Consider the following 23872-nt stretch of genomic DNA (forward strand, 5'->3'; position numbering starts at 1 on the left):
CTGCTCCCGCAGGGGTCGCGGCCGTGCCGATGACCTGTGCGTTCTGCTCCCGCAGGGATCGCAGCCTCGCCTGCGACAGGGACGAGTCGGTCGCCGGGCGCGAGGCCAGCTGCCCAGGGTCCTGGGAGTGGACGACATCCTCTCCAAGACCCTCTGGGTGTGCCCCGGTCGGTCCAAGGGGCCCTATGGCTTTGCCGCAGCCTAACCAAGAGGCCCTATGACTTCGCCGCAGTCTGTCCAAGAGGCCCTCTGAGCGCGCCGTAGTCTGTCCAAGAGTCCCTCTGAACGCGCTGCAGTCTGCCAAAGAGGCCCTCTGGGCGCGCCGCAGTCTGTCCAAGAGGCCCTCTGAACGCGCTGCAGTGTGTCCAAGAGGCCCTCTGAGCGCGCTGCGGTCTGTCCAAGAGGCCCTCTGAGCGCGCTGCGGTCTGTCCAAGAGGCCCTCTGAACACGCTGCAGTCCCTCCAAGAGGCGCTCCCGGAACGGCCGCCACTTCCGTCGGCCGGTCCAGTGGTGTCGGCTGCTGAAGCGGACCACCTGGGCTGCGGTCGGCGCACGGTCCGTTGGTCGGCCGAGGCCGAAGCACGGTCTGCTGGTCGGCCTAGGCTGAAGCACGGTCTGCTGGTCGGCCGAGGATGACGGTCGGTCTGCTGGTCGACCGGGGCTGAAGCACGGTCTGCTGGTCGGCCGAGACTGAAGCACGGTCTGCTGGTCGGCCGAGACTGGAGCACTGTCTCTGGATCTGCCGCGGCTGCAGACGAAGCTGTAGCGCTGCTGTGCAGCTAAACGGTGCCATAAATTCATCAGTTTTGTATCATCGTGCTGGCGCCTCGTGAACGCGTATGCATTTGCAAGTGAGCTTTGTTTGCCACTGCCTTGTTACTGACATGTGGTTTAACGATACGTTGTCATTTTCAGAGCGTTTTTACCCCGGACATTTTGGTTGGACATAGGCGGAGCTTTAAATGAGACATTGAAGTCTACGACTTAGAAACTCCTATGTTGTCAAGAAAACCCACCAATTTGTTTGTATGTTCATGGCTTATGAGGATAGTCTAGGCGCCAATTGGTGGCATGCTACCACATGTTCTTTGCTGGACATAGTAGCAGCTGTATTGTGCTCAGACAATCTCTTGGAAAGTTTGCTAGCGTTACCGAGCATCTCCGCACCCTTATTTTTATATACCCCGTAACATATGGGCATTTGTTTGTTCCAGCAGCATGGAACCGATTAACCGCAGTTTGGGTGAGACCTGCTCTCCCCGAAGATAGCGACCTTGTTTTTGACGCGTCATTCTGCTGTTGTCTGCATTCTGTTCACCGGGCCACTCAATCTTGTATTACGGTCCAGATTTGGCCGCGGCCGTCTGAGTTGTCTGCTTTCTGCGCTTGGGAAAACACGTCCGGCGCCGTCCACGGTCGGGGTGGGCTCGGGGTTGGGCCCCAGCTGACTGTCAGCGTCGGTCTGACGGCCGGGGCTAGCCAGCCTACCTGCCAAGCAGCCACCGACGGGAGGCCGTCAAGACGCGGATCTGAAAGCGTATTTGTTTGTTAATGTGCATTGCACGTGTCTTCCATTGTTGCGTTTCGTTGCCTTCGTCAACTAGCTTACCCTGTGGTGCACACATGCCGTCTTATTCGAGCCGCGTCCCTCCGAAATGTGTCATAGGACTCGTGTCTTTTGCATCTGTACATAGCCCATCCGCTCCGACGCTCTTCCAAAGCGTGCAGCAAAGCGATGTCGATATCCCAACGGACGCATCACCGGTGAGACTTTGTACGGCGGATTGTAGCGCGCGCCGCTGTGCTCCATTTCCACCGACGGCCATATTTGGGTGGGGGGTATCGGCACACAACCAGGACCCGTCACGTTAGCACCTTTGTTCATAGAGCACACAGACGGAAGGAGGCAAGTACACACTGCTGTCGCGACCTGGTTTGTACAGTTCCCCCACGCTGTGACGGTCGGGCCCAGTTTGTACCGCAACCCAGTCCGCGTTGTTGCGGTCAGGTCTGGTTTGTAATGTCGGCCCACGTTGTGATGGGCAGACCCGGTTTGTACTGCCAATACCTGTTGTGGCGGTGGGGCCTGGTGGTAGGTTGCACTTTTCTGCAGTGTAAATGCAATAATACACAGCCATCTGTGACTCAGATATATCTTATAGTCTTCACGAAAAACAAGGAAGCACGAAAAACGCCGCAAGATGAAACCACACCCAATGAAAGAAGCAGGAGCCTGAGCCCCAGGAGCTGAACGCGCGACACCATCTGATGGTGCACCAGCAGGTCCATGACCGGTCCCTCTGACCGGGAGACGTGCGCTGCCGGCGATGACGACCGGGACGAGGGCTGGCCCGTGGCCAGTTCCTCAGGCCCGGGGTCCATCAGCCGCCCGACGCCACAGTCACTGATGGACTCCTGGGGGCGTCAGAGTACCCCAGAGTCCATCAGTCGCTCGACGCCACAGTCACGGATGGACTCCTGGGGGCGTCAGAGTACCCCAGAGTACCTCAGCCGCCCGACGCCACAGTCACTGATGGACCCTGGGGGCGTCAGAGTACCCCAGAGTACCTCAGTCGCTCAACGCCACAGTCACGGATGGGCTCCTGGGGGCGTCAGAGTACCCTAGAGCACCTTAGCCGCCCGACGCCACAGTCACTGATGGACTCCTGGGGGCGTCAGAGTACCCCAGAGTACCTCAGCCGCCCGACGCCACAGTCACTGATGGACTCCTGGGGGCGTCAGAGTACCCCAGAGTCCATCAGTCGCTCAACGCCACAGTCACGGATGGGCTCCTGGGGGCGTCAGAGTACCCCAGAGTCCATCAGTCGCTCAACGCCACAGTCACGGATGGGCTCCTGGGGGCGTCAGAGTACCCCAGAGTCCATCAGTCGCTCAACGCCACAGTCACGGATGGGCTCCTGGGGGCGTCAGAGTACCCCAGAGTCCATCAGTCGCTCAACGCCACAGTCACGGATGGACTCCTGGGGGCGTCAGAGTACCCCAGAGTCCATCAGTCGCTCAACGCCACAGTCACGGATGGACTCCTGGGGGCGTCAGAGTACCCTAGAGCACCTTAGCCGCCCGACGCCACAGTCACGGATGGACTCCTGGGGGCGTCAGAGTACCCCAGAGTACCTCAGCCGCCCGACGCCACAGTCACTGATGGACTCCTGGGGGCGTCAGAGTACCCCAGAGTCCATCAGTCGCTCAACGCCACAGTCACGGATGGGCTCCTGGGGGCGTCAGAGTACCCTAGAGCACCTTAGCCGCCCGACGCCACAGTCACTGATGGACTCCTGGGGGCGTCAGAGTACCCTAGAGTACCTCAGCCGCCCGACGCCACAGTCACGGATGGGCTCCTGGGGGCGTCAGAGTACCCCAGAGTCCATCAGTCGCTCAACGCCACAGTCACGGATGGGCTCCTGGGGGCGTCAGAGTACCTCAGAGTACCTCAGCCGCCCGACGCCACAGTCACGAAAAAGAGAAGACTAATGACGTAGCGCATTGCACTTTGATAAAACACGGCAGAGCCTGCGGAGCGCAGTAAACCCGCCGGAGAGAGGAGCAAAGAGCGATAGACAGCTCATAGAAGCGCAAATCATCTTTCGTGCTTGGTCAGTCTGACCCAAATCAATTGCACTTCGTGATTTGAAACAAGTTTTCGGAAGTAAGATGAGTTGAGTTACTTATGATTCGTTTGTGTCACAGCCAATCCAAGTAGGACGTACATTTTGTTTAATGTACACAGTAAAACTAGGCTGCTCTCTAAAACGGTGCTGTTGTTTTTTTCTCATTTTCTGTGTTCGCATCGGATGACGGAACGTCCGAAAGAATGTGCTTCTTGCGCGTCTTATCCGATTCTAGCAACCGGCTGAAAAAATGTCGTGTCTGGTGTGTATGTGAAATGCTTTCCATTGCGCTTCCATCGCGCCTTTACTGATCTATTATGCGGCTTTTGCTAATTTATCGTGTTCGCCATACGTTGCAAATTTATGCTATTTGTCATACTTTGTTGTCTTACGCACCTTTTGGAGACGTGGCATGCCGGTGTGGTGCTCAAATATTTTTTTCTCTCGAATATATTGAAACATAACCTTTATCAGGTCAGTGACAAAAACAGGCATACATTTTCGGCATAACCAAAAACTTCAACGCACCACGACAGTGTCGTGTTTATTTGCCATCTTGGCTAACCAAAGGCCCAAAATCTGTTGTGACGACAGTCATCCACCGACCGGCCATCAGCTGCAGCACTTCATTTCATCTAACAGTCACATCTGATATAGTCGATGGAGAACTATGACGTCTGACTTCTAGCAGCTCAGAAGCCGCCAGTGGGAGACCCCTAACACCTCGCACGTCCTCAATCGGTGTGGTGATAGGAAGGTTGCCGTAACGTTTTGGCCCGGACGGGAACCCCGGGCTGTAGTGCGGTGCAAGTGAACCGGTCCCATGCGGCTAGTCCCATGCGGCATGCGGTCCCATGCGGCATTGGCCGACTCGATTTGCTCCGAGTATCGTGGCGATATTACGCCTTCCTTTCCTCCGAGCCCCTCGGCAGTACTGGTCTGCGATCTGTGCTGTCAGACGGAGTGTGAGCGATTCTAATGGCGTACATATGTTGATAAACTTCAAAATTGTAATGCGCTGTAGGATTCTAATTAACTTCAAGATTTTACCCTACCCAGTCTTGACCTCGGATCGCCTTCACAATGGCCTCAGCCTTAGCGGTTGAGCATTGGCCGACTTCAGCAGCATAGCCGCCCACTTCAGAGCGCCTTCGCGCCTTCAGAACCACAAGGGAAGAATATTTGGTTAGCACAATAGTGCGTTGACGTAAACATTTTTGACCTTGTCGAAAATACATGCACAGCGCCGATTTTTATGAGTTTTACCATGCCCCAGTTACTTATTGGTGAAATGCAGGATGGGCCACAGCTTACGGCTGTACAATCGTCATCACCATGTGCTAAAGACTTGGCAGGCATCGACAATACTGGAGGAGATGCGCCATGTGGGCTGGTTTGGGTAAATCCACGCCTCATTTAGATTCACCAGTAAGGAGTAAAAACACCGTTGACCAAACAGCATCACGACTAGTCGTATATTGGGTGTACCAATGCAGATATACTACGTTGCGACAGTGTAATTGACATATACAAGCGGTTGTGCAAATAAATCACGGCGACAAAAGTACGGAGACTAACCGTCACACATGTGATTCATATGCCTGAACTAAAAAGGCAGTCATTGTCTCACCACCCTTTAAGTGATTGCACACGGTGGACGCAGACATACAGACGGGATCAGTTTGCCCCGCCCTCGTCACCAGCAGAACGGCGGACTTCGGCGCGTCTCCCCTCATCACTGTTCGCCAACATCGGTTTGCTCGTCTGGAAACCCAACATGACATAGAACTATACCGCACTGATGTCCACGCTGATAAGTAACCAGCACCACTAACAGCTTCTGCTCAAATAGTGCATACCAACACTTGTCGGACTGAGTTGCTAATTGCTAGCGGACGGAAGGCGTGCTAATCAGCTGCATCGTTTGCTTTCACCACCCCCAAACGCAGTCGTTTTACGGAAGGACCGAGACGAGGCATCAACACCGCGTAGGGAGTAATTGTCCGAGCTGTTGTCCTCGCCTGGGGTGCTAGGATTTGCGTAGCGTTTCGACCAGTCCGCTCTCCGGCCTCCGTTAGGTGTTATGAAGTCCTGACAATGACGTTTGGCTGCCAGTCATGCACGAGTCACAGTCCAAACTCTCGCCTTGGAATAGCTGGGATTCGACTCAGAGTCTTCTGATGGAGAGGCCAGTGCTCTACGAACTGAACTAGCCGGGAAAGACAAGCAGGGGACATGTCCTTTCCGGTTAGCTCAGCTTGAAGTGCACTGGACTATATTAGACGACCCTGGTTCGAATCCCACCAATGGTAAGGAACAAATTTGGTGTGTGACCCGTACATGGCTTAAAGCCAGTCATCCTCCACTCCTTATCAGGACTCCATAACACCTGTGGGCGGTAGCAGAGTTAACAGGCGGAAGCCTTGTGTAAAAACTAACGCCAGGCGAGCACAATGGCCGCATAATATTCAAAGCCGTGTGGTGAGAGACGGGCCATGCCGCCTCCCGATGGCCGGGGGGGGGGGGGGGGCAAAGTCCCCTTATTCGCAAATCTGGCTACGAACATATCATCCCTCATCCCGAGAAGCTCATACCGAGAATATTACACAAATCACCAACTTGCCCCCAGATGAATTGAAACGAATCCCACTTGATCCCAGGCCCTATAACCAGCACCTGCCATATCTCGAAGAACCGTGCACATGCCCTGCATCTGCCTCCATCGGCCTGCAGTCGCCGGGAGCATCATCACTTTTTCCAGCATTAGGGACCTCTGAGAGCTCGTCCACTGGCATGCGTGCATCCATGCATGTGAAATTTCTACCAAAAGCGTGGGCTCGTGCTTGAATATCGCGAAATAAGCCGCACCGTTCGAGGTGGGTGTGATACAAACCCCATCGGCGTGGACGTGGAACACATTAAAACGACGAGCGTTGGCGCACCTGGGCTTGGAACACTCTTCCGGGCCTTCATTGCGCACATTAAAAATTCATTTTCGTGGAGTGTCACCGACCAGATATTCATCAACCTCGGCATGACTTATTTTACCAGAAATGTTGATAGATCGCAAAATTACGAAGGCGCATGACACTCAAGGGTACTTGATTAGAAATCACAGTCTGAACGAGCTTGCCATTGCTCGAGGCATGGTGCGCTGAGAGCCTTAAGATCCCATTTAAAGGAAAATACCGTCAATGTCTCCGTCGGCCGAGACGTCGGAGGGCGGGCCGATGACATCGCCTCAAAAATGTCCCGACATGTGCGAAATGGACTCGTCCAAGCGACCATGACGTCAGTGGTTCAGCTGCACAGCCAATGAGCGAGCTCTCATAGTCTCCTAATACTTAAAAATAACGGCTATTGCCGTCATAGCATTGGACCAAAAGAACACGCGGACAGGCTAGCAAAAACCAGTATTCCTGGACGAGCAGCTGCGAACTAGTACCTCAGTACACGAACAAATTATGCATAATCCAAGAAAACGTATGGTTTCAATAAACGAAAGGAAAATGTGCGCTTGCTATAAGCAAAGGTACTTGGCCTTTGTATGTTGGTATCATTTAAAAACATTCTTTCTGCGTTAAGTACCAAACCGCAACAGAAACAGCGCCTCAGTGGCGCTAGTCCATCTATTCTTTTCAGTACTGTATGCCACTAAATTCAAAGCCAATTCTAATGAACATTCATTTCGCCCTATCTGGCGCAACAGCTTGGTGTTCCCCCATATGGAATGTTGTGAGTTTCGAACAGCATCATTTGCATTGTTAACGGATGTAATGATTCTTCGGACTGACATCGTCTTATGGTAAGTTAGTATACACACCTCTAACTTCTACCCGCAAGGTGTGGATACTCGCATAACGTATGAAGGCGACATTCGAGCGATGTTTCTATATATGATGCTGCCATCATATCTCAACCACCCAGTAAAAATAGCTTCGTTAAGTTTTGATTCTTAGAAAGACTTCAGTATGCCTGTTTCTCAGGAATTAGTGTTAACTTCGTTGCTCTAAAACCTATCACATGAAGTTATATCTGCTAGCATTGACGAACTGACGGTGAAGATCGATAACAAAGTACAGTATCCTGGGAAGATCTGTAGGTTTGATGATTTGACGTCACTGAGGAATGTTGGTTGCCTTACGTTTGAGCTGGGCTTCCTATGTCGCTAGTCTTTTGAAGGTTTTCGCACGGTCAGGTATTGCAAAAGATCATAAAACCAAAGCTCACTATAAAGCCGAGACCTTCCTCAAGCACTAGTCGACAGTATCGGCGGTCTTTCTCAGCGCTACGCATGTGCACAGATTTGCGTGACAGCAGGGCAGCACACGTACCCGTGACAGCACAGCTGATGCCAGCGGTCGCCGAAGCACCTGGAACTACCGGCCTCAACAGCCGTGCTACAAGCGGGACGGCCCTGGCGCCAACGGCCGTCGCTGCAGAGGCTACCGGGGTGGCACGGGCAGAGACCGCCCTTGCAGCCTGTCTACTCGGAGCTGGTGAAATGCTCGGAGGCCTGACGGGTCAGGTGGAGCTGTTTCAGGCAGCGGATGCCGGCAGGCGCCTTGGCGAGCGGCTCCGCCTGGTCTGTACCCAGATGGCTCCGGATGTAAACGCGCCACCAGCCGCTGCGGGTACTCCTGCCACTCCATCAGCAGCTGCTTGTCTGTCTTGACCTGCGGCGGACGGGAAGCGCACGCTCAACGGGACGGCAACTGCCCGCTCGGCTGCAAGTGGTACTGCACTGTCAACCGGATGGGAACTGCCCGCTCAACCGGATGGGAACTGCACTGTCAACCGGATGGGAACTGCACGCTCAACCGGACGGGAACTGCCCGCTCGACCGCAAATGGCACTGCATTGTCAACCGGATGGGAACTGCACGCTCAACCGGACGGGAACTGCCCGCTCGACCGCAAATGGCACTGCATTGTCAACCGGATGGGAAACTGCACGCCCAATCGGACGGGAAATGCACGCTTGCCCGGATGGGAACTGCACACTTGGCCAGATGAGAACTGCACGTTTAATTGGGCAGGAGCTGCACGCTCCGTCGCAAATGGTACTGCACGCTTAATCGGACGTGAACCGCACGCTCAACCGGACGGAAGCCACACGCTCGGCCGGACGGGACCTGTTCGCTTAACCGGACGGGAACTGCGCGCTCGGCCGCAAGGGTGTAACTTTCTCAAATCGGTTGGGAGGCTCAACCGAAAAGGTGGACTTAACCTACCCTTAAAACCCGATTCCTCCCCAGATTTAAGCCACTCGAATTTGCGTCCTCGAAGGTAGAATTTAAAGTACTTCTTCAATATTTTGGGGGTTTGAAACTGTTTCCTGCGGAAACAGAACTTTCCATTTCAAATTCATGTTAGCAGCCTTTTCGAGAAAAAAACTTAGAATAGGGTGTGAAAAATATCTAAGTAAATCTTAGTAAGTGATCACTGATGAGTACTGCTGTTATTCATTGTGTTCCATAACCACCACAGTCACGATTATGCGGCATATACACTTACCACTGTCGGGGAAAACATGCGTTAATTTTTATCCGAGCCACCCTGTACTTTTAAAGGCCGACACATACTGCAATCAAGTGTTGTTTATCCAAGTCCAGGCGTCATCATTTTTGATCTTCTTGGACATTTGCCGGCTGGCTAAGCATGTGAAGTAGTAAGCACGACAAAAATATTAGGTAGCCACATGATACTTTTGGGTACAAAATTAACACTACGAACAGTGTTGTGTTAAGCTATCTGCTTCCTGTATATCAATGGCTTAGATAATTGCTCTGCATTCACCTGGCCCAGTATCTTATCTTTGCTCAGAAGTATTGGCGGGCTCAGAGGAGGCTTGAGAGAGGCTCAAGTCAACGTTGGGGGCCTCATCCCCCTCCCGAAAGTATATAAAGTATTGGCGGGGCTCAGAGGAGGCTTGAGAGAGGCTCAAATCAACATTGGGGGCCTCATCCCCCTCCCGAGAGTATATAAAGTGGCGCCCCCGCCCGGCCGGACGGACACGGCACGCTTCACGGGACGACGTATACGCGCAGCGCAAAATCATCTGCCAAAAAACACTTGAATTTTCGGCAAAATTGACGCAAAGTGAGTACATGCATTAACTTGGCATGATCATCATGTTCTCTTTTTCTGTCAATTTTCAGTCAATTTGTGGGGGAAAAGATATGTTGCAGGCCAGTAGTCCTTGTTTATTGTTTGATAGTAATGCTGCCACCCATCAACCATTAAGTAACTCAAAATGTCATGCCATTGACACAGCCCCAACACCGTGCATACCTAGAGCTTGACTTCAAACACTCGTCTCCTTTGCAGACGAAATAAGTCAGATACAAAGTTTATCCTTGCAGCCGTCAACACGATGAGGTGGTCAAACTAATAAAAATCAAGGTTATTGGGCTAGACGTCACCCTTTCGCCCGTCTTAAGCAAAGAGAAGTCGATGTTGATTCGATTTGAGTCGATTACAATTTCTTTGCAAGACCGATGACGAGACGATTGAGTAAAAATTTTGCATTTCTTGCAATGGATTATGTAACACATTTCCAACTGGGCCTCAATGTAGTGAATTGGGGGGGGGGGGGGGGCAGCTACTAGCATGTGTACCGAATGTCTCGACGTATTTGAACTACTGATTTTTTAAATCAAGTCGGTGACCTAGGTGCAGCATCTTTGGTGTAACTATGCTGCCCTCCCCCTCTCACACTTGAGGTCGCGGGGGACTACTGAGTCGAAGGCCCTGCGCTTTTTAGCAGTTTAAAACGCCCGGAAGGTTTTTAAAGCATAAAAACACCAGACTCTGAGCCATAGGTGTAGCCACATCTCTGGGATCGGGATGGGAGACCAGTCATAGCTGGAGGCTCAACTGGAAATTGGAGGGGCCAACCTGACCTTAGAATGACTTTTTTGACGGGAAAATGGCGAGAATTACAAACTAATGGGTAAAATTGGAGGACACCGTGGCCCTTTGTGGACTCCTCCCCCACCGCCGTTACGCCCACGCTCTGAGACACCAAAATTCAGGCCCCTGTGACCAGATTTGGCCCCTTCCAAAATCAGGTGAAATCCTGGCTGCGCCCTTGTTCTGCATGAAAGCAAATGTTTCTAATCCAGGGTCCCTGGGGAATCCGTTGACAACGGCCAAAAGACATTGCATAATGATAAGATACGGGCTCGTAAACAGCAGCGTGGACCTATTGTCCGTCTTGTCTGTCCGTCCTAGTGCACTTATTTCGAAATGTGCTGAGTATCTCGAAACCCGTTGTCAGCCGCGCAAGGGTTTCGGTACAACTTGGGTGTATCTAATTGATCGGAATTGCGTTGTTAGCAATGCATGTTTTTCAAATCGGTATGGAATGTGCCGATTGCCTAAGTATAAGTGAGGTGCCAACCGCTACTGCTTTGCAAACCGCCGATTTCATCAAGCTTACTGGATCAAGCAGACTTTGCTCGCTTGCGACATTGAGCGGGCGTAAGTAGGAAGCAGGAGTTTCCTGCACGTCAGCCTACCTGGTCACCCTTCATCCTGTTCAGGAGTGTGACGCAGACCACGGCGCCGCGGATCCCAGCGTGGTGACACAGCGCCGCGAACATTAGCGACTCCATCTCCATGTTGATGACGCCTTCCTCATGGATTCGCCGCAGGAAGGCGAACTTGTCCTCTTCGGTGTAGTCACAAAAGGCACCATCCAGACGGCCTTGACCTTAGAATGCAAAGTGGGTATGGATTAAACGCAGTGGTTCACAACAACTAGCTGCGGAACATCAAGCCAGTTTTGCACTTTGCACCATTTGTTTACCTCCACGTCTATCATTTATTGCTCATTTCTATTCTTTTTCTCTTTCGTGAGTCCCACCCTAAAATGTGTTCAAAGCTTAACGCCACATCCGGTTAAATGCATTCGTTTAGCTTGTACCTTCGTAGAAATCCGTGGTGCACATCGTTTTTCCGACGAACGTCTGCCACTGGTCATCCGGGGTTGACAGCGCCTTCAGCTCCGCCGCCAGCCCCTTGTCCAGCAGCGCCGGGCGACGCTGCAACTTCCCCAGGATCGGCTGCAGAGAAAGCGGCTCACTTTGACGCAGCACCATAGTTCTGAGCTGCTGGACAGTGCACCACACCGTATATATATATATATATATATATATATATATATATATATATATATATATATATATATATATATATATATATATATATGTGTGTGTGTGTGTGTGTGTGTGTGTGTGTGTGTGTGTGCAATTATAAAAGTGCAGTCGAGAAGAGAAAATGCAACCTTAATCAATGATGGCGGAATTTTTGCCAAGATTGGGATCAAACGTCACTTCTATTGTGTTTGCCTTTAGTCACCGCAAAAGAGCTAATGCTACATGTTGCCGGAAGTTGAGGGAGGGGGAGGCGCAGCTTCCCCTGTTCCCAAATTCATCACCCGAGCCTATAGGGAGCATGATGGGTAGCGATGTTTCAGAATATACCTGGTTGCTGCAAAAAGCAATCAAGCACCAGATTGTTTGCGTTTTCGGTTCATCGCCCGCTCTCGCGCGCGCACGAGTCCTATTGTCAGGGGGATGGTGGGAAAGCCTATTTCAAATACCGCAACCTACATGTGATGCCTGCAGCCACACAAACGTAGCTGCATTTTCGCACGCGGTATATGATGCCTGAAATAACCAGTTTACGTCATGTGATATGACGATATATTTCCCTATCGTGTGAAGCTGATCACACGTCACCCATCACCCATCAATCATCAACGTAATTGTTGGTTTATTTGAAATTCAACATTTTTTTTAAATTAAACGCAGATGGGATTACATTAGAGAGAAGTGTTCCTGACCAGTGGTGGATGGGTACCTGCAGTCCGTGGATAGAGAGTGAAACACGCTTGCTTGTTATTCCTTCCAGAACCTAGAGTTGACGGGCTTACTCGCCAGCGTGGGAAAAATCTGCTCTCAGTGTACCATAGTGTCAGGTACAATGAACAGAGGACCCGTTATACATACAGGGATGAGACCATTAATCTGCTATCGTTATGGCTCAAAACCAAATTTTAAGAAACGTTATTGTCCGCTCACAGATAATAGCTAAAAAAAAAACGGGAAATTTCCTATTTACACCCCTGCATAACGGGTATTGTGGGCCCAAGGAGACCGTCATAAGTCAAACCTCGTTAAAATTATAGCCTGGTTGGTGCCACGGCAAGATGAGCAGTTTATCTCGGAGTTGCCTTACATTGGACGGCAGCGCAGTGCCAGCGTGAGTACATTGCTGGATGCCCGAACTTGACGTCTCTCAGCGAAGGGAGAAGTTCGGTGCAACATGACCATTGCAGTCGACGCGCCCGAAAACACCAATAAACAACAACAAAGCGAAGGGAGAGGCGCACGTCAGTCAGAAAGCAGATGGCATCGGCGAAAACTTGCACTGCGAAGCGACAAACAGGACACGGCAACATAACAAGGTCGCTCGTCGGTCGTCGCTCCCAGTGTGGCGGTGGAGTGACCGCTGACCGCAGTGTCGTGACTCCCAGGGAGGCGGTGGAGTGACCGCTGACCGCAGTGTCGTGACTCCCAGTGTGGCGGTGGAGTGACCGCTGACCGCAGTGTCGTGACGTGACGTGACTCGGGCCAGGCTGCCCCGGCTGACGGTGGTCACGCCGCCCTCTGTCACACGTCACGGGTCCATTCTCCGCCAAGGCCACGCGCCAGCTGACGTTCGTCGGTGCATACCTGCTCCAGGAAAGGCTGCAGCGTGCCGTCCACGGCGCTCTCGGTGATGACGAGGTTGCCGCCCTCGATGCCGATGCCGCCGCACGTGCCCAGCCGGAAGAAGATGGGGTCCTTCACCTTGGCGTGGTACATTAGCTTGATCATCTCGTGTAGGAGGATCCCGACAGAAGGCATGCCCATGCCGTGCTGAAATAGTAGTCGAGACGTAGCTGACCAGTGTGCGTGCGAACAACAGGTCATTATGTTTAGGCCCCAGGAGATGGCTAATTCATGGGTTGCTGATATCATCACGGATACGCGAATCGCCCCGCTGCTTATTTACGATCCAGCAAGCTTCCCTCAAGCAAAAGTAATTTGTCTGGTAGGCCAGAGAGTCTAAGTTACACAGGCAACACTTTCAAGAGGGCCTGGTTATCGGCATCGTGTTGACACCACTTCCGATATATATAGGTACTGCCCTAAAGCAGTGTAGGGTTTGCCCTGCACAGTCAGTATGTTATTCAACAAGACAAATATTTCCTGGCGGGCAGTGACCCAGGGCTTGCCAGCCACGCACAGTGGTCACTTGCATTGATCGAGCGCTAGGTTGGTAGCGAACATTTGTGCCTCTGTGACGTATGCATGGGCTTGACATGCCATGTCGTGACGTCACACGACGCAGTTCTACGGTCTGCAGGTACGTATCACAGGCGGACAACAGCCGGCGCGCGCTTGGACGTTATCAATGTGCACAAGCCGCAAGAAGCTGATGTTTGGTTGTAACACTTGTTCCGTCGACATAGAGCGTGGAAACTGAGGACATTATGGCATCAACATGAACACCCTGAACAGGAAACCATCAAACAAACCAACTGGCATTTTCGTCTGTCTAAGCCGGTTGAAGAGTGGCATTAAACAACACGCAATGCAGCTGGATATCGGCCTGTAGAGATTCTGTTTTGCCGTAGGAAGATTGCGCACCATTGTTACCGTGCGTACATCACACGTCATAATCAGAGCATGATCAGAGCTACTGGAGGCGCATAAATTGTCATCTCTTTCTAAATCAGTAATGGGACAAGCAAATGCATTTGCGTGGAGTATCCGCAGTACACGCAGCCCGCGATCGTTGGCTCATGCACATACACGAATAACAGGTCACAATTGTCGACCGAACACCGTTAATGAATCCGTAGCGTATGACACGGACCACCTTAATGCATGTTGTAATGACAAAAATCGGATGTGCATTGAAAAGGATTGCAAGTACCACTGATGACAATGTGTTAGCCTTGCCACGATTAGTGATACATTCGTATCAGAAATGGCTGGCTGATCTACTCACACTGACTGAGATCACGGGTCCAACTTTAAACATGGAGTATCGGTGAGAGTTATGCGAGATGTCCAGCAGCTGGGTCCCCGTAGGCAGAACGTGGCCGATCTCCTTCATGATGAAGTGAGCGAACTGTTCCATCCTCCGCGGAGTACCTCCCATGCAGACGAACTGAAAACGAGCCGCCGGCAATCAGGCGTGGAGGCCGAGGCACAATGAAAGCGAATGATGTCGGATAGAGTCGCATCGCATAAAAAGCGAAGGTGCCGTAGACAACGCATACCTACATGTCAGGTAAACTGCACTTGGAACAGAAACAGACTCAGAAAGCAAACATCTGCCAACAGGAGCAGACATGTCTGACGTTTGGATGCCTGCTCCATGTCCTACATGTGCGCACTATAGTTATGTTACGCATGCAGCGGGACGTGTGCAGCACTGGCAGCCGGGGCTGGCCGGCCACCGAGCCCACCTTGACGTCGCCGAACATGGCCTGCAGGTCGTGCGAGCCCGAACCCAGCGCCAGGTGGTATAAAATGTCCGACTCCATCTCGGCCAGGTGCGGGTTCCGAAGGCGAACTGTGCCGCTTTCATCCCTGCCGCCGGCGGCCGAGCAGTCAGCTGGCTGAACGGCGGCGGCGCCGCTGCTGGAGCCGCTCTGCCGCACTCGCCACACAACTGGCTGAACGGCGGCAGCGCCGCTGCTGCAGCTGCTCGGTCACACTTGCCACACAGTTGGCTGAACGACAGCGGCGCCGCTGCTGCACCTGCTCGGTCACACTTGCCACACAGCTGGCTGAACGGCGGCGGCGCCGCTGCTGCAGCCGCTCGGCCGCACTCGCCACACAGTTGGCTGAACGACAGCGGCGCCGCTGCCGCAGCCGCTCGGCTGCACTCGCCGCACAGCTGACGCCTCTGGACAGCGTGCGCCCTATTTCGATTGCGCGGTGCTGACAGCAAGCGCTGAATCGGTATTATCGGTATCGGTAAATATATCAGCGTTGGTATATTGGTGATGCTTGCGTGGCGAGTGGGCTCTATGGGCGTGAACAGCTCTCCGACTGCAACAAGACATCTATATTGGAATACTTGAACGATGATTGCTTACGCTGAATTCATTCATGCTGGTAATGGCTAAGTGGCATGCAAAAGAGTGCCTTTGAGAAGGGCGAAGTTTTGTACACGAGGAAAGGCTTGAAAAATGGATGTCAAATAGGGTCACTTTCTTCAATCACCATTCAATTCCAAGAAAAATACAATACTTTGATACGATAAGTGCCAACAAAAAAAAACATCTGGCGTTACCTGTCCCACCACCAAGAACTCTCCTAATTTTGGGCGAATAAAGCTCGGAACAGCAGCCTATCAAAAGATAGTTGAGCAACGAATAAACCAGATAGGATGAAACTCTAAATAGGTAGGGATTAGGTTAAAATCTTAGTAAATAGGAAAAATCGTAGAGTACTAAACAGCCCTGAGAAGAAAATGACTCAGAAAAATGTTACAACGGAGCAAGGCCAGACTTACGTCACGGCACACATTTTACGTATACATGTACAAATCTTGTATACAAAATCATAGTCTGCATGACACCAAGAAATACTTTATGTACAAGCAGCATTGCCCAACACACATAAACGCAAAATTCGCTGAGTGCTCCCTGAAAGAGAGGGACATTGTCCTGTCTGTTGCAGGACGGTCCGGGAAAAGTTCTCGAATAGCGTTGCAATGTGGCAAAGAAAGGCAATATCGGTATCAAGATTGCAAACTCAGTAGTATGTTTCCAAAAGACAGATAACGAAGTGTAGTTAAGGTGATTAACTTGCTTGCAATCAAATGCAGATGGTTTAATGGTAGTGTCCAGAATGTCGCCATGGGATACCTTGATCAGCCGGCGACAGACTCTCTGCCATAGAGAAATCGTTTTCGGAATCAAAACATTAAATTAAATTTAACCTTCATTAAACATCTTCGAAAACACACTGTTCGAACGAGGCAAGATAGAGGCACCACACACAAAATACCCAACACAGGTATCAGCGGTTGGAACACTAGAAGTTGAGATGCAAGAGGTCCCTCATCACTAGATTACTGATGTTGGCGCCTTGCAGTACATGCCCAACGTAAGCAGTTTTTGGTTTAACTGGTCGGTATACAATGTTTTTAACAATATAAAAGCGAGAGAAGAAGTGAGAGAGAGAGAGAGAGAGAGAGAGAGGAGAGATGAAGGAGAGAGGAGAGCAGAGAATGGGAGAGGAGAGAGAGGAGGGAGAGAGAGAGAGGATGAGAGGAGAGAGAGAGAGAGAGGAGAGAGAGGAGAGGAGAGAGAGAGAGAGGAGAGAGGGAAAAACTTTGCATGGACTGACGCACATACGCAGACATATATATGTGTATATATATATACATATATATATATATATATATATATATATAAGTATATAGGTCTGAACATATATATATATATATATATATATATATATATATCACTTATTTTCCAGAATATGAGACAAGTGTAAAATGAGGTGACCTCCAGTAATATCGCTCCATTTTTCGTAATTCAAGATGACATCGTTGCAAATTATGCAGGTAGACAGCAGCATTAATTCGTTTTTGCATCACCTCAGGCCTTTCACAGATCAGTGGCCTATGGTTGACCTGCATTCACTGCATTCAAGGTTTTACGAAAAACGTAAAAAAGTTGCACAGAATGCAAAGCAAGTATCTTATTTATACGTTTATTCGTTTACGGCATCATCCAAAGAATACGGAATTTCAGGTGGCCTTGGGAGGCCCCGACCGGGCCTACCGGGGCCTCCGGCCGGGCCTGCCGGACTAACGGACTCTCACCTCCGGGGCCATTGTGCACGCTTAAATGTCAAATTTCTGCATGCTGTGTCAAGTCCACATGGGGCCAATCAAACGTAACTTGCAAATCAACCTACGTGCTTTTAGGCTCGCGTCGTTCATCGGTATCGAGTGGCATTATGGCAAAAGCTTGCATGCAGCTAAAGACGGGGGGTTATTCGCGGTTTGCCCTTTCAGAGAGGCGAATGACGTGTTGACGCGCAGGTGCTGTTGAAAGTTTTCTTTGAGCCAAGAGCGAAGAACAGCCTGTGTCAGTATGTATGACGCCATACTAATTGTGAGTGTGATCGAATGCAAGGAATCGATATTCCTTGACCGTGTTAAATGACAAGATACTACATCAGTAAGATACAATATATAAGATAGCTGATGCCGGCATACCGTGAGTCGAAAAATCATTGGATTCAGTAACAGTTTGATTCCGATTGGCAACGACGCCCAACAAGTTGTTTTCAGAGACAAAGCCTAGTCAAGTTGCATGATATTTGTGACGTACAATGGAGCACTGTGTAGCTGCATGCATTTCAGAGCAACAAACGTTACCGCCCTTGCTATTTATCTGCGGCAATGCGCTGTTGGTACACAGGGTGCGCACATAGGCTTGTTCAGCGTGTGTGTTCGGTATGGTCACCGCGCGCCTGGTGCGGGTCGGTAAGGCCACTGTGTGCTTGGTGCGACTCGGTAAGGTCACCGTATGCCTGGTGCAGGTCGGTAAGGTCACCGCGTGCATGGTGCAGGCCGGTTAAGGTCACCGTGTGCCTGGTGCGGGTCGCTGAGGCCACCGCGTGCCTGGTGCGAGTCGGTAAGGTCACCGCATGCTTGGTGCGGGTCGTGTGCGTAGGTTACATAAATATGACTTACTATGTAGCAAGTAGCTTCACCATCACAAGGCACTTTGTGCATTAAAAGGACACAAACAAACGGCCGACTCTGAACATGCACCACACATTGACAAAGCGATTGACGCACTCACCTGTCGTCCCGTGGCACGGCGTCGCACTCCATGGCGGGCTGTCACGACCGCTGTCGCTCTCCGTCGTCGGGGGCTCTGCCTTCGTCGACGGGGGCTCACCTCACCTTCGTCTGACCCCGCGACCTCGGCGGCGGCTCCGGCGGGCGTCGACGCGGCGCGCGCAGACGCGTCTAGCCTGCACTCTATCGACGGACGGATGCTACGGCGCGATAACGCCGCCACGCCCGGACGGGTCTGGCTGATTCTACGCGACCCGCCCAACGGGCTGGAAACCGGTTCCACGGGGCGGAAATTGGCTTTCCCCGGGTCCTATCCTAACGGATACCTGTTTTTAGTGGAACAGTGCCTAATTAGAATTCAACAGTCGCCAGGCCAACCGCTTCAAGTGCGTTCAACAATCCAAGCGGCTAAGCGAGGAGCTAGGTTGGTGCAGTTGTGAGGGACTGAGGCTTTACGGCGCCCTCGGCGCTTAGGCTATTTTGTGTCGCCTCCTGTCATCATGGCATGCACAGTGCTGATTGTCAGGCCTTTTATTGTCTTAGAACTTTGATGAACTAAGGGTATAGGCTGAAGAAATGCCTATTGCTAATGTCATTTGATATAACAAATAAATTCTTAGTTGGATACATATGGTTTACTTGTTGCATGTAATGGAACTGCATGCAAACCATGCATTGCTAGTCAGGGTGCTGAGTATATGCTAGAAATTCCTAGAAACATTTTTAAAACTTTTGGTAACTTTGCAGTACATTAATCCATCGTGAAAACGACTGATGTCGCGCAACGCGTCCCGCACCGCCGGCCTTCATCACGCCACGCCATCCGAGGGCCGTGCGGGTCCGTAGCCCACCCAGGGGGCCCGGCCAACGGAAACACGCTGAGCAATCGCGGGCCTCCCTGGCTCTATTTCGTTCACAACGCATATTGCGCAATTACGCGGTCAGTGCAGTGATATGATCAGATAGCCGGTGATCAGATCAGAGTGGAGGATCAGATCAGATCAGATCGGGTGTGAGTGGGGGTGAGGGTTAATCCGACCACCTGTAAACATTTTCTACAAATAACCTCATTATCGTGCAGCGAAAGCAGCGCAAAACTTTGCATATCTGCAGGCAACTAACTTGTGGACCATTTGCATCAAAGATAAATATACCTCGTAAGGGGGCTGGCCCACAGCTATGGCCATGGCTGTCAAAGAGAGAGTAGCGGCACGAGGTCAAAACTCAGCCGTGGGCAACTGCCACATTTTCTCTTTCGTCGCCGAAGACAGTGGACGTGCGCGACAAGAACATTTCCTTGTAAATTGCTTAAACCTTGGTGCGACAATGGGGTGTTGGATGAGCCCATACAACTTTGAGATGTTTCCTTCGACAATTAGACAATGAAACTTAGATTACGACTAATTCCCTTGACCTTCGGTCAGGCATGAAGTTTTGAGGGACGTCCAAACCTGATTTGTTTATTACTGGGAAACTGGCTTTATGGGCAGTTGTGAACGCTTATTTGGAACTTCTTGGTACCAGGAACGTCAACAGACATTTTACCTTTACTGCATGGAGGCCGGGGAAGGCACTGTCATGAAATGATGTAGATCAACCTTCGCTTTGAAGCACATGTCACCTAGAGTAGCTTTTGGTGCCGATTTTTAATTCAACCATCAAAACAGTCTCAAAGGATTTCGGTCATCTTCACGTTAAGGTCAAACAAGGTCACTGAGCTGATCTGAGTACCAGTAGCCTTTTTATTTGGAAAGGTGTCTGAATCAAAGCTCAGGGAGTTTTAATCCTCCCGCCCACCAATTGCCTCTCCAGCAAGAGGCATCATGCAAAACCACCCATGGTTCCACTCTCAAAACAAACAAGTGTCTACTTCGGCCTCTGGAAGTCCGATCCGGCCACCATCGCCGCTGGCCTGTCGCCCATGATCTGCCTCGGGCGAACGGTTGCTGAGAGCTGACCACGGTCGGCGACTGGCTGACACTCGCAATGCACACTGTGTCAGTGAAGTCCGGTGTCCAAGTATTGGCATCAGCTTAACGAACGCCTGGCGCTGATATGGTATTCGCTGGTCCAGTCAATCTGCCCCGCTCAAAAAACATCGAACCAGCACAGCGGTACGGTGCTGCCCTGCGTAGCTGGAGTATAAAAAAACAGCGCCATACTCATATAATTTCCATTAACAAACATTTCTAGCCTATATCAAACATCAACATCAAGATCAACATTGCAATTATCGTTCCGCGCGACGGGCATCCTATATACAACCAGTGGTGAACACCCGTAATCGCATGACGGAACATCCCTCTGCCTTACTTGTTTTCAATCTCCACGATGCACATGGATAATGACCGTGGCCGGTTGCTATTGCCATTGCCAGCGGCAGTGTTTGTGGCATCACAGCTCAATATCATCCCAGACCTCGACCTTCTGGGTACCGCCTGTGCTGCCCCTGAGCTTCTGTCGGAATGGCGGCAAAGTTAGCCACCGTTTCCCCCGTGCTGCTAGCACCTGTTAACATAGCACGCTGAACAGCTCCTGTGTGCTCCTTGACGCGGGGTGGGTTCCGTTGGCGGCCCACCGGTGGCAGCATCGACCGCACCACCGCTTGCAGGCCGCCTCCGTCGCCCGCTCGCTTGCCCCCTCGGCCGAAGGTCGTCCTGGGGCTGATGGCGACTGCCCGCGGCCGTGAGAGGTCACCGGTCGTGACGCCCGCGGCAGGACCAGGGTCACCCGGTCACCACCACGAGCACGCCGGGGCTCACCCGGTCATCACCCACGGGCACGCCGGGGGTTTCACGCGGTCACCGGTCGCGGGCAGCCGGGGGTCACCCGGTCGCGGCCGCTGGCACGCCGGGGGTCACCCGGTCACCCGGCCGCAGGCAGCGCCCGAGGTCGCTCGGTAACCGCCCAGGTGGATGGCGGCCCGGACCGGACAGGCCCGACGGTGTCCGCGCGACGGCCCGCGCCCGCTGCCGCTGACGGGCACGCCTCGGGTTCCGACTCACCCAGACGCGCGTTCATCCCTGGGCGTCGGCAGCTCGCAATCCGGTGCAAACGCCTCGTTGTCGGCTCCGCCCTTCGGAGGGGACAGCATGTCTCAGTATGACCTATGCATCCGAGAGGGCCTGTGGTTTTAGTACACGGCAGCAGGTCTACTGTGTGACGTGCAGAGCGCCATTACCGGTTTTCGGTGTAGATTAAAGTCAGTAACACGCACATTTTGTCACTGATTAGTGTCGATGAGTCAAAGACCAATAACCTCCGAAGCATCAAAAATAAGCATTCATAGACAACAAAACTTGAAACCGGAAACTTCATGATTGTTAACTCTATGATTTGAATTCATGACATAAAGCTCAAAAGCTATACAATTCAAAGCCTTCAACTTTGAAAATCTAACTTGACTTTCGCCATAGTTCGCCGTTTTTTCATAACGCGAGCGAATAGAGAAGGGGTCGATGAAGCCTCCGCCGTCTCCAAACTAAGAGTGCTTAAGCCTTGCAGAAAAACCGTGGACCTGCCAGGGTGCAGCGCAGCAGAGTGGCAGGTTGGCACTGCCCAGGCCTTTGTAGAGCGGATGACGTCATGGGTAAGATTTGCCTTGCTAGATCCATCCACTGCCCTTTGGGCTGTGCCCACACAACAGATCTTCACGGGAAAATTACCGACCAGATTTATCCACTACCCATGGGGTTGTCTCCACGCCCAACAGGCCTCACGGGAAGACTTCCCTTGACACAATCCACCCGTTAGCCATGAGACGGTACCCATACCCGGCCGTTCACCATCCGTGACAAGCTATGCCCACTTGTTGCCCACTCACTTGCATTTCCAGATATTTAAGCAATTCCAAAAGTGGCACGAATAGAGCTAGTTATCTCTGAATAAAGTGCTAATTGCAACATCATGTAATATTTCTTGGAGAACCAGCCCGCCATTTCGCAAGCTTCTTGCACATTTCAGTATCCATACTTTTACCGAAATCCATACCAACTCACTATGCCACCCATGTCACATGGCTACCTATGGGCTTACCCTTCCCAGGCCATTAACGAATGCAGTTGACCCCCTTAAAGCTCAATAACTAAGGTTTACCGTTCCCGCCGCTGCCCATTTCTGATCAGACCTATCTATATGCTATCCAGCCGTTTGCTTTTTGTACGTGCGATGTCCCTAAAAAATCGTCCTTTCTCGGAATCTAAAAATGCTAGCGACAGTTGATGGTGATGCCAGCTAGTGCTAGCGAATGCTAGAGAGAGTTTTTTTTTGCCAGCGCGCTCCCGGGCGGCCGGTTGAAAACGGCGCCGTTTGAAGGGAAGGGGTGAACTTGACCCCTTCAGATCTCAAAAACCTAGGAGAGCTAGAGACACCATATTCACAGGACGTGAGTATCGGTATGTGAGCTCATTTGTATCAAATTTTTGGGTCCCTAGGCAACACCCGTAAAAGACAACCTTGGGTAGAATAAGGTAAAACAAGGTTGTACCCCAGATCGGTGTCTGAAGTTCTCTCAGACCTCCTTATGCAACCACCTTTAGCCTGGATACCTCTAGTAAGCAAAATATCAGTGGTGTTCGTTTCAAACCGGTGACCTTATCTCACCTTCAGAGGGTCACGTTGACCAAAATCTACGGCATTGTTTCGTTTTTTCTCATTTTGAAAAGCGTCAAGGAGCGCGCTAGGTCGCATGTTTCTAAAAAACCGAGTGTTGATCTATATCTGGTTATTCTAGATCATGATCTCTTCTGACCTTAATGAAGCTCAAATAAGAAACTCGTTGGCGTTCGTGTGATCGATAAAATCGAAATGAGCTGTCAAAAAGTAAACCACGAAGCAGCGTCTGTAGTAAAAAGAGCACTGATTTTGACTTCGTGACACCTCACCCTGACGTTTCTGTCTGATCCGAGGTCAATGGAGCTAGGCATAATTCCGAGTTCAATTGTCTAGTTGTCAAAAGAAAATCAGACATGCATGGCTTTGTCGAAGACTTCGGCGCCGCGACAGATTGAATTATTTCCTCGGCGTTGCCTTCATGAATAGTCACGTCCTGACTTTGACCTGCCCTGGTCAGCGGCCGTGCAAGGTATGTCTGATTTTTGAGACTAAAAGATCGGCTAGTTAATTGGCTACAACTATTCGCAGTCCCCGATCAAATCAGGTAGTCAAAAGCCAAAGTAGCCAATAGATCCGAAACGACGCAAACGTACCTGCGACGTTTGGAAGTTACTTTGGAAGAAGCTTTCGGGTGGTCCCCATAAGCCCCATCCAGGAGGAGCATATTAAAAGAAGCGCCAATGAATCTCAAGAGGCTAGTGACAATTAGTTGTCATTTACACGATTCCGTGCTGG

The 23872-nt window shown here is 51.3% G+C and overlaps 1 protein-coding gene across 1 annotated transcript; it reads right to left on the reverse strand.

Moving 5' to 3' along the window:
• Positions 1-8115: 8115 nt before the first annotated feature.
• Positions 8116-18612, reverse strand: LOC119111206 (uridine phosphorylase 1-like). The gene is given in 8 exon segments (XM_037235026.1): positions 8116-8241; positions 8243-8305; positions 11152-11345; positions 11559-11697; positions 13372-13557; positions 14696-14857; positions 15159-15282; positions 18525-18612. Coding segments are annotated over 8 exon segments (1026 nt in total). The 5' UTR covers positions 18557-18612.
• Between the last annotated feature and the right edge of the window lie 5260 nt (positions 18613-23872).

This window comes from Pollicipes pollicipes, unplaced genomic scaffold (genome assembly GCF_011947565.3).
Source record: "Pollicipes pollicipes isolate AB1234 unplaced genomic scaffold, Ppol_2.1 Scaffold_7261;HRSCAF=8764_pilon_pilon_pilon, whole genome shotgun sequence".
Lineage (NCBI taxonomy): Eukaryota > Metazoa > Arthropoda > Thecostraca > Pollicipedomorpha > Pollicipedidae > Pollicipes > Pollicipes pollicipes.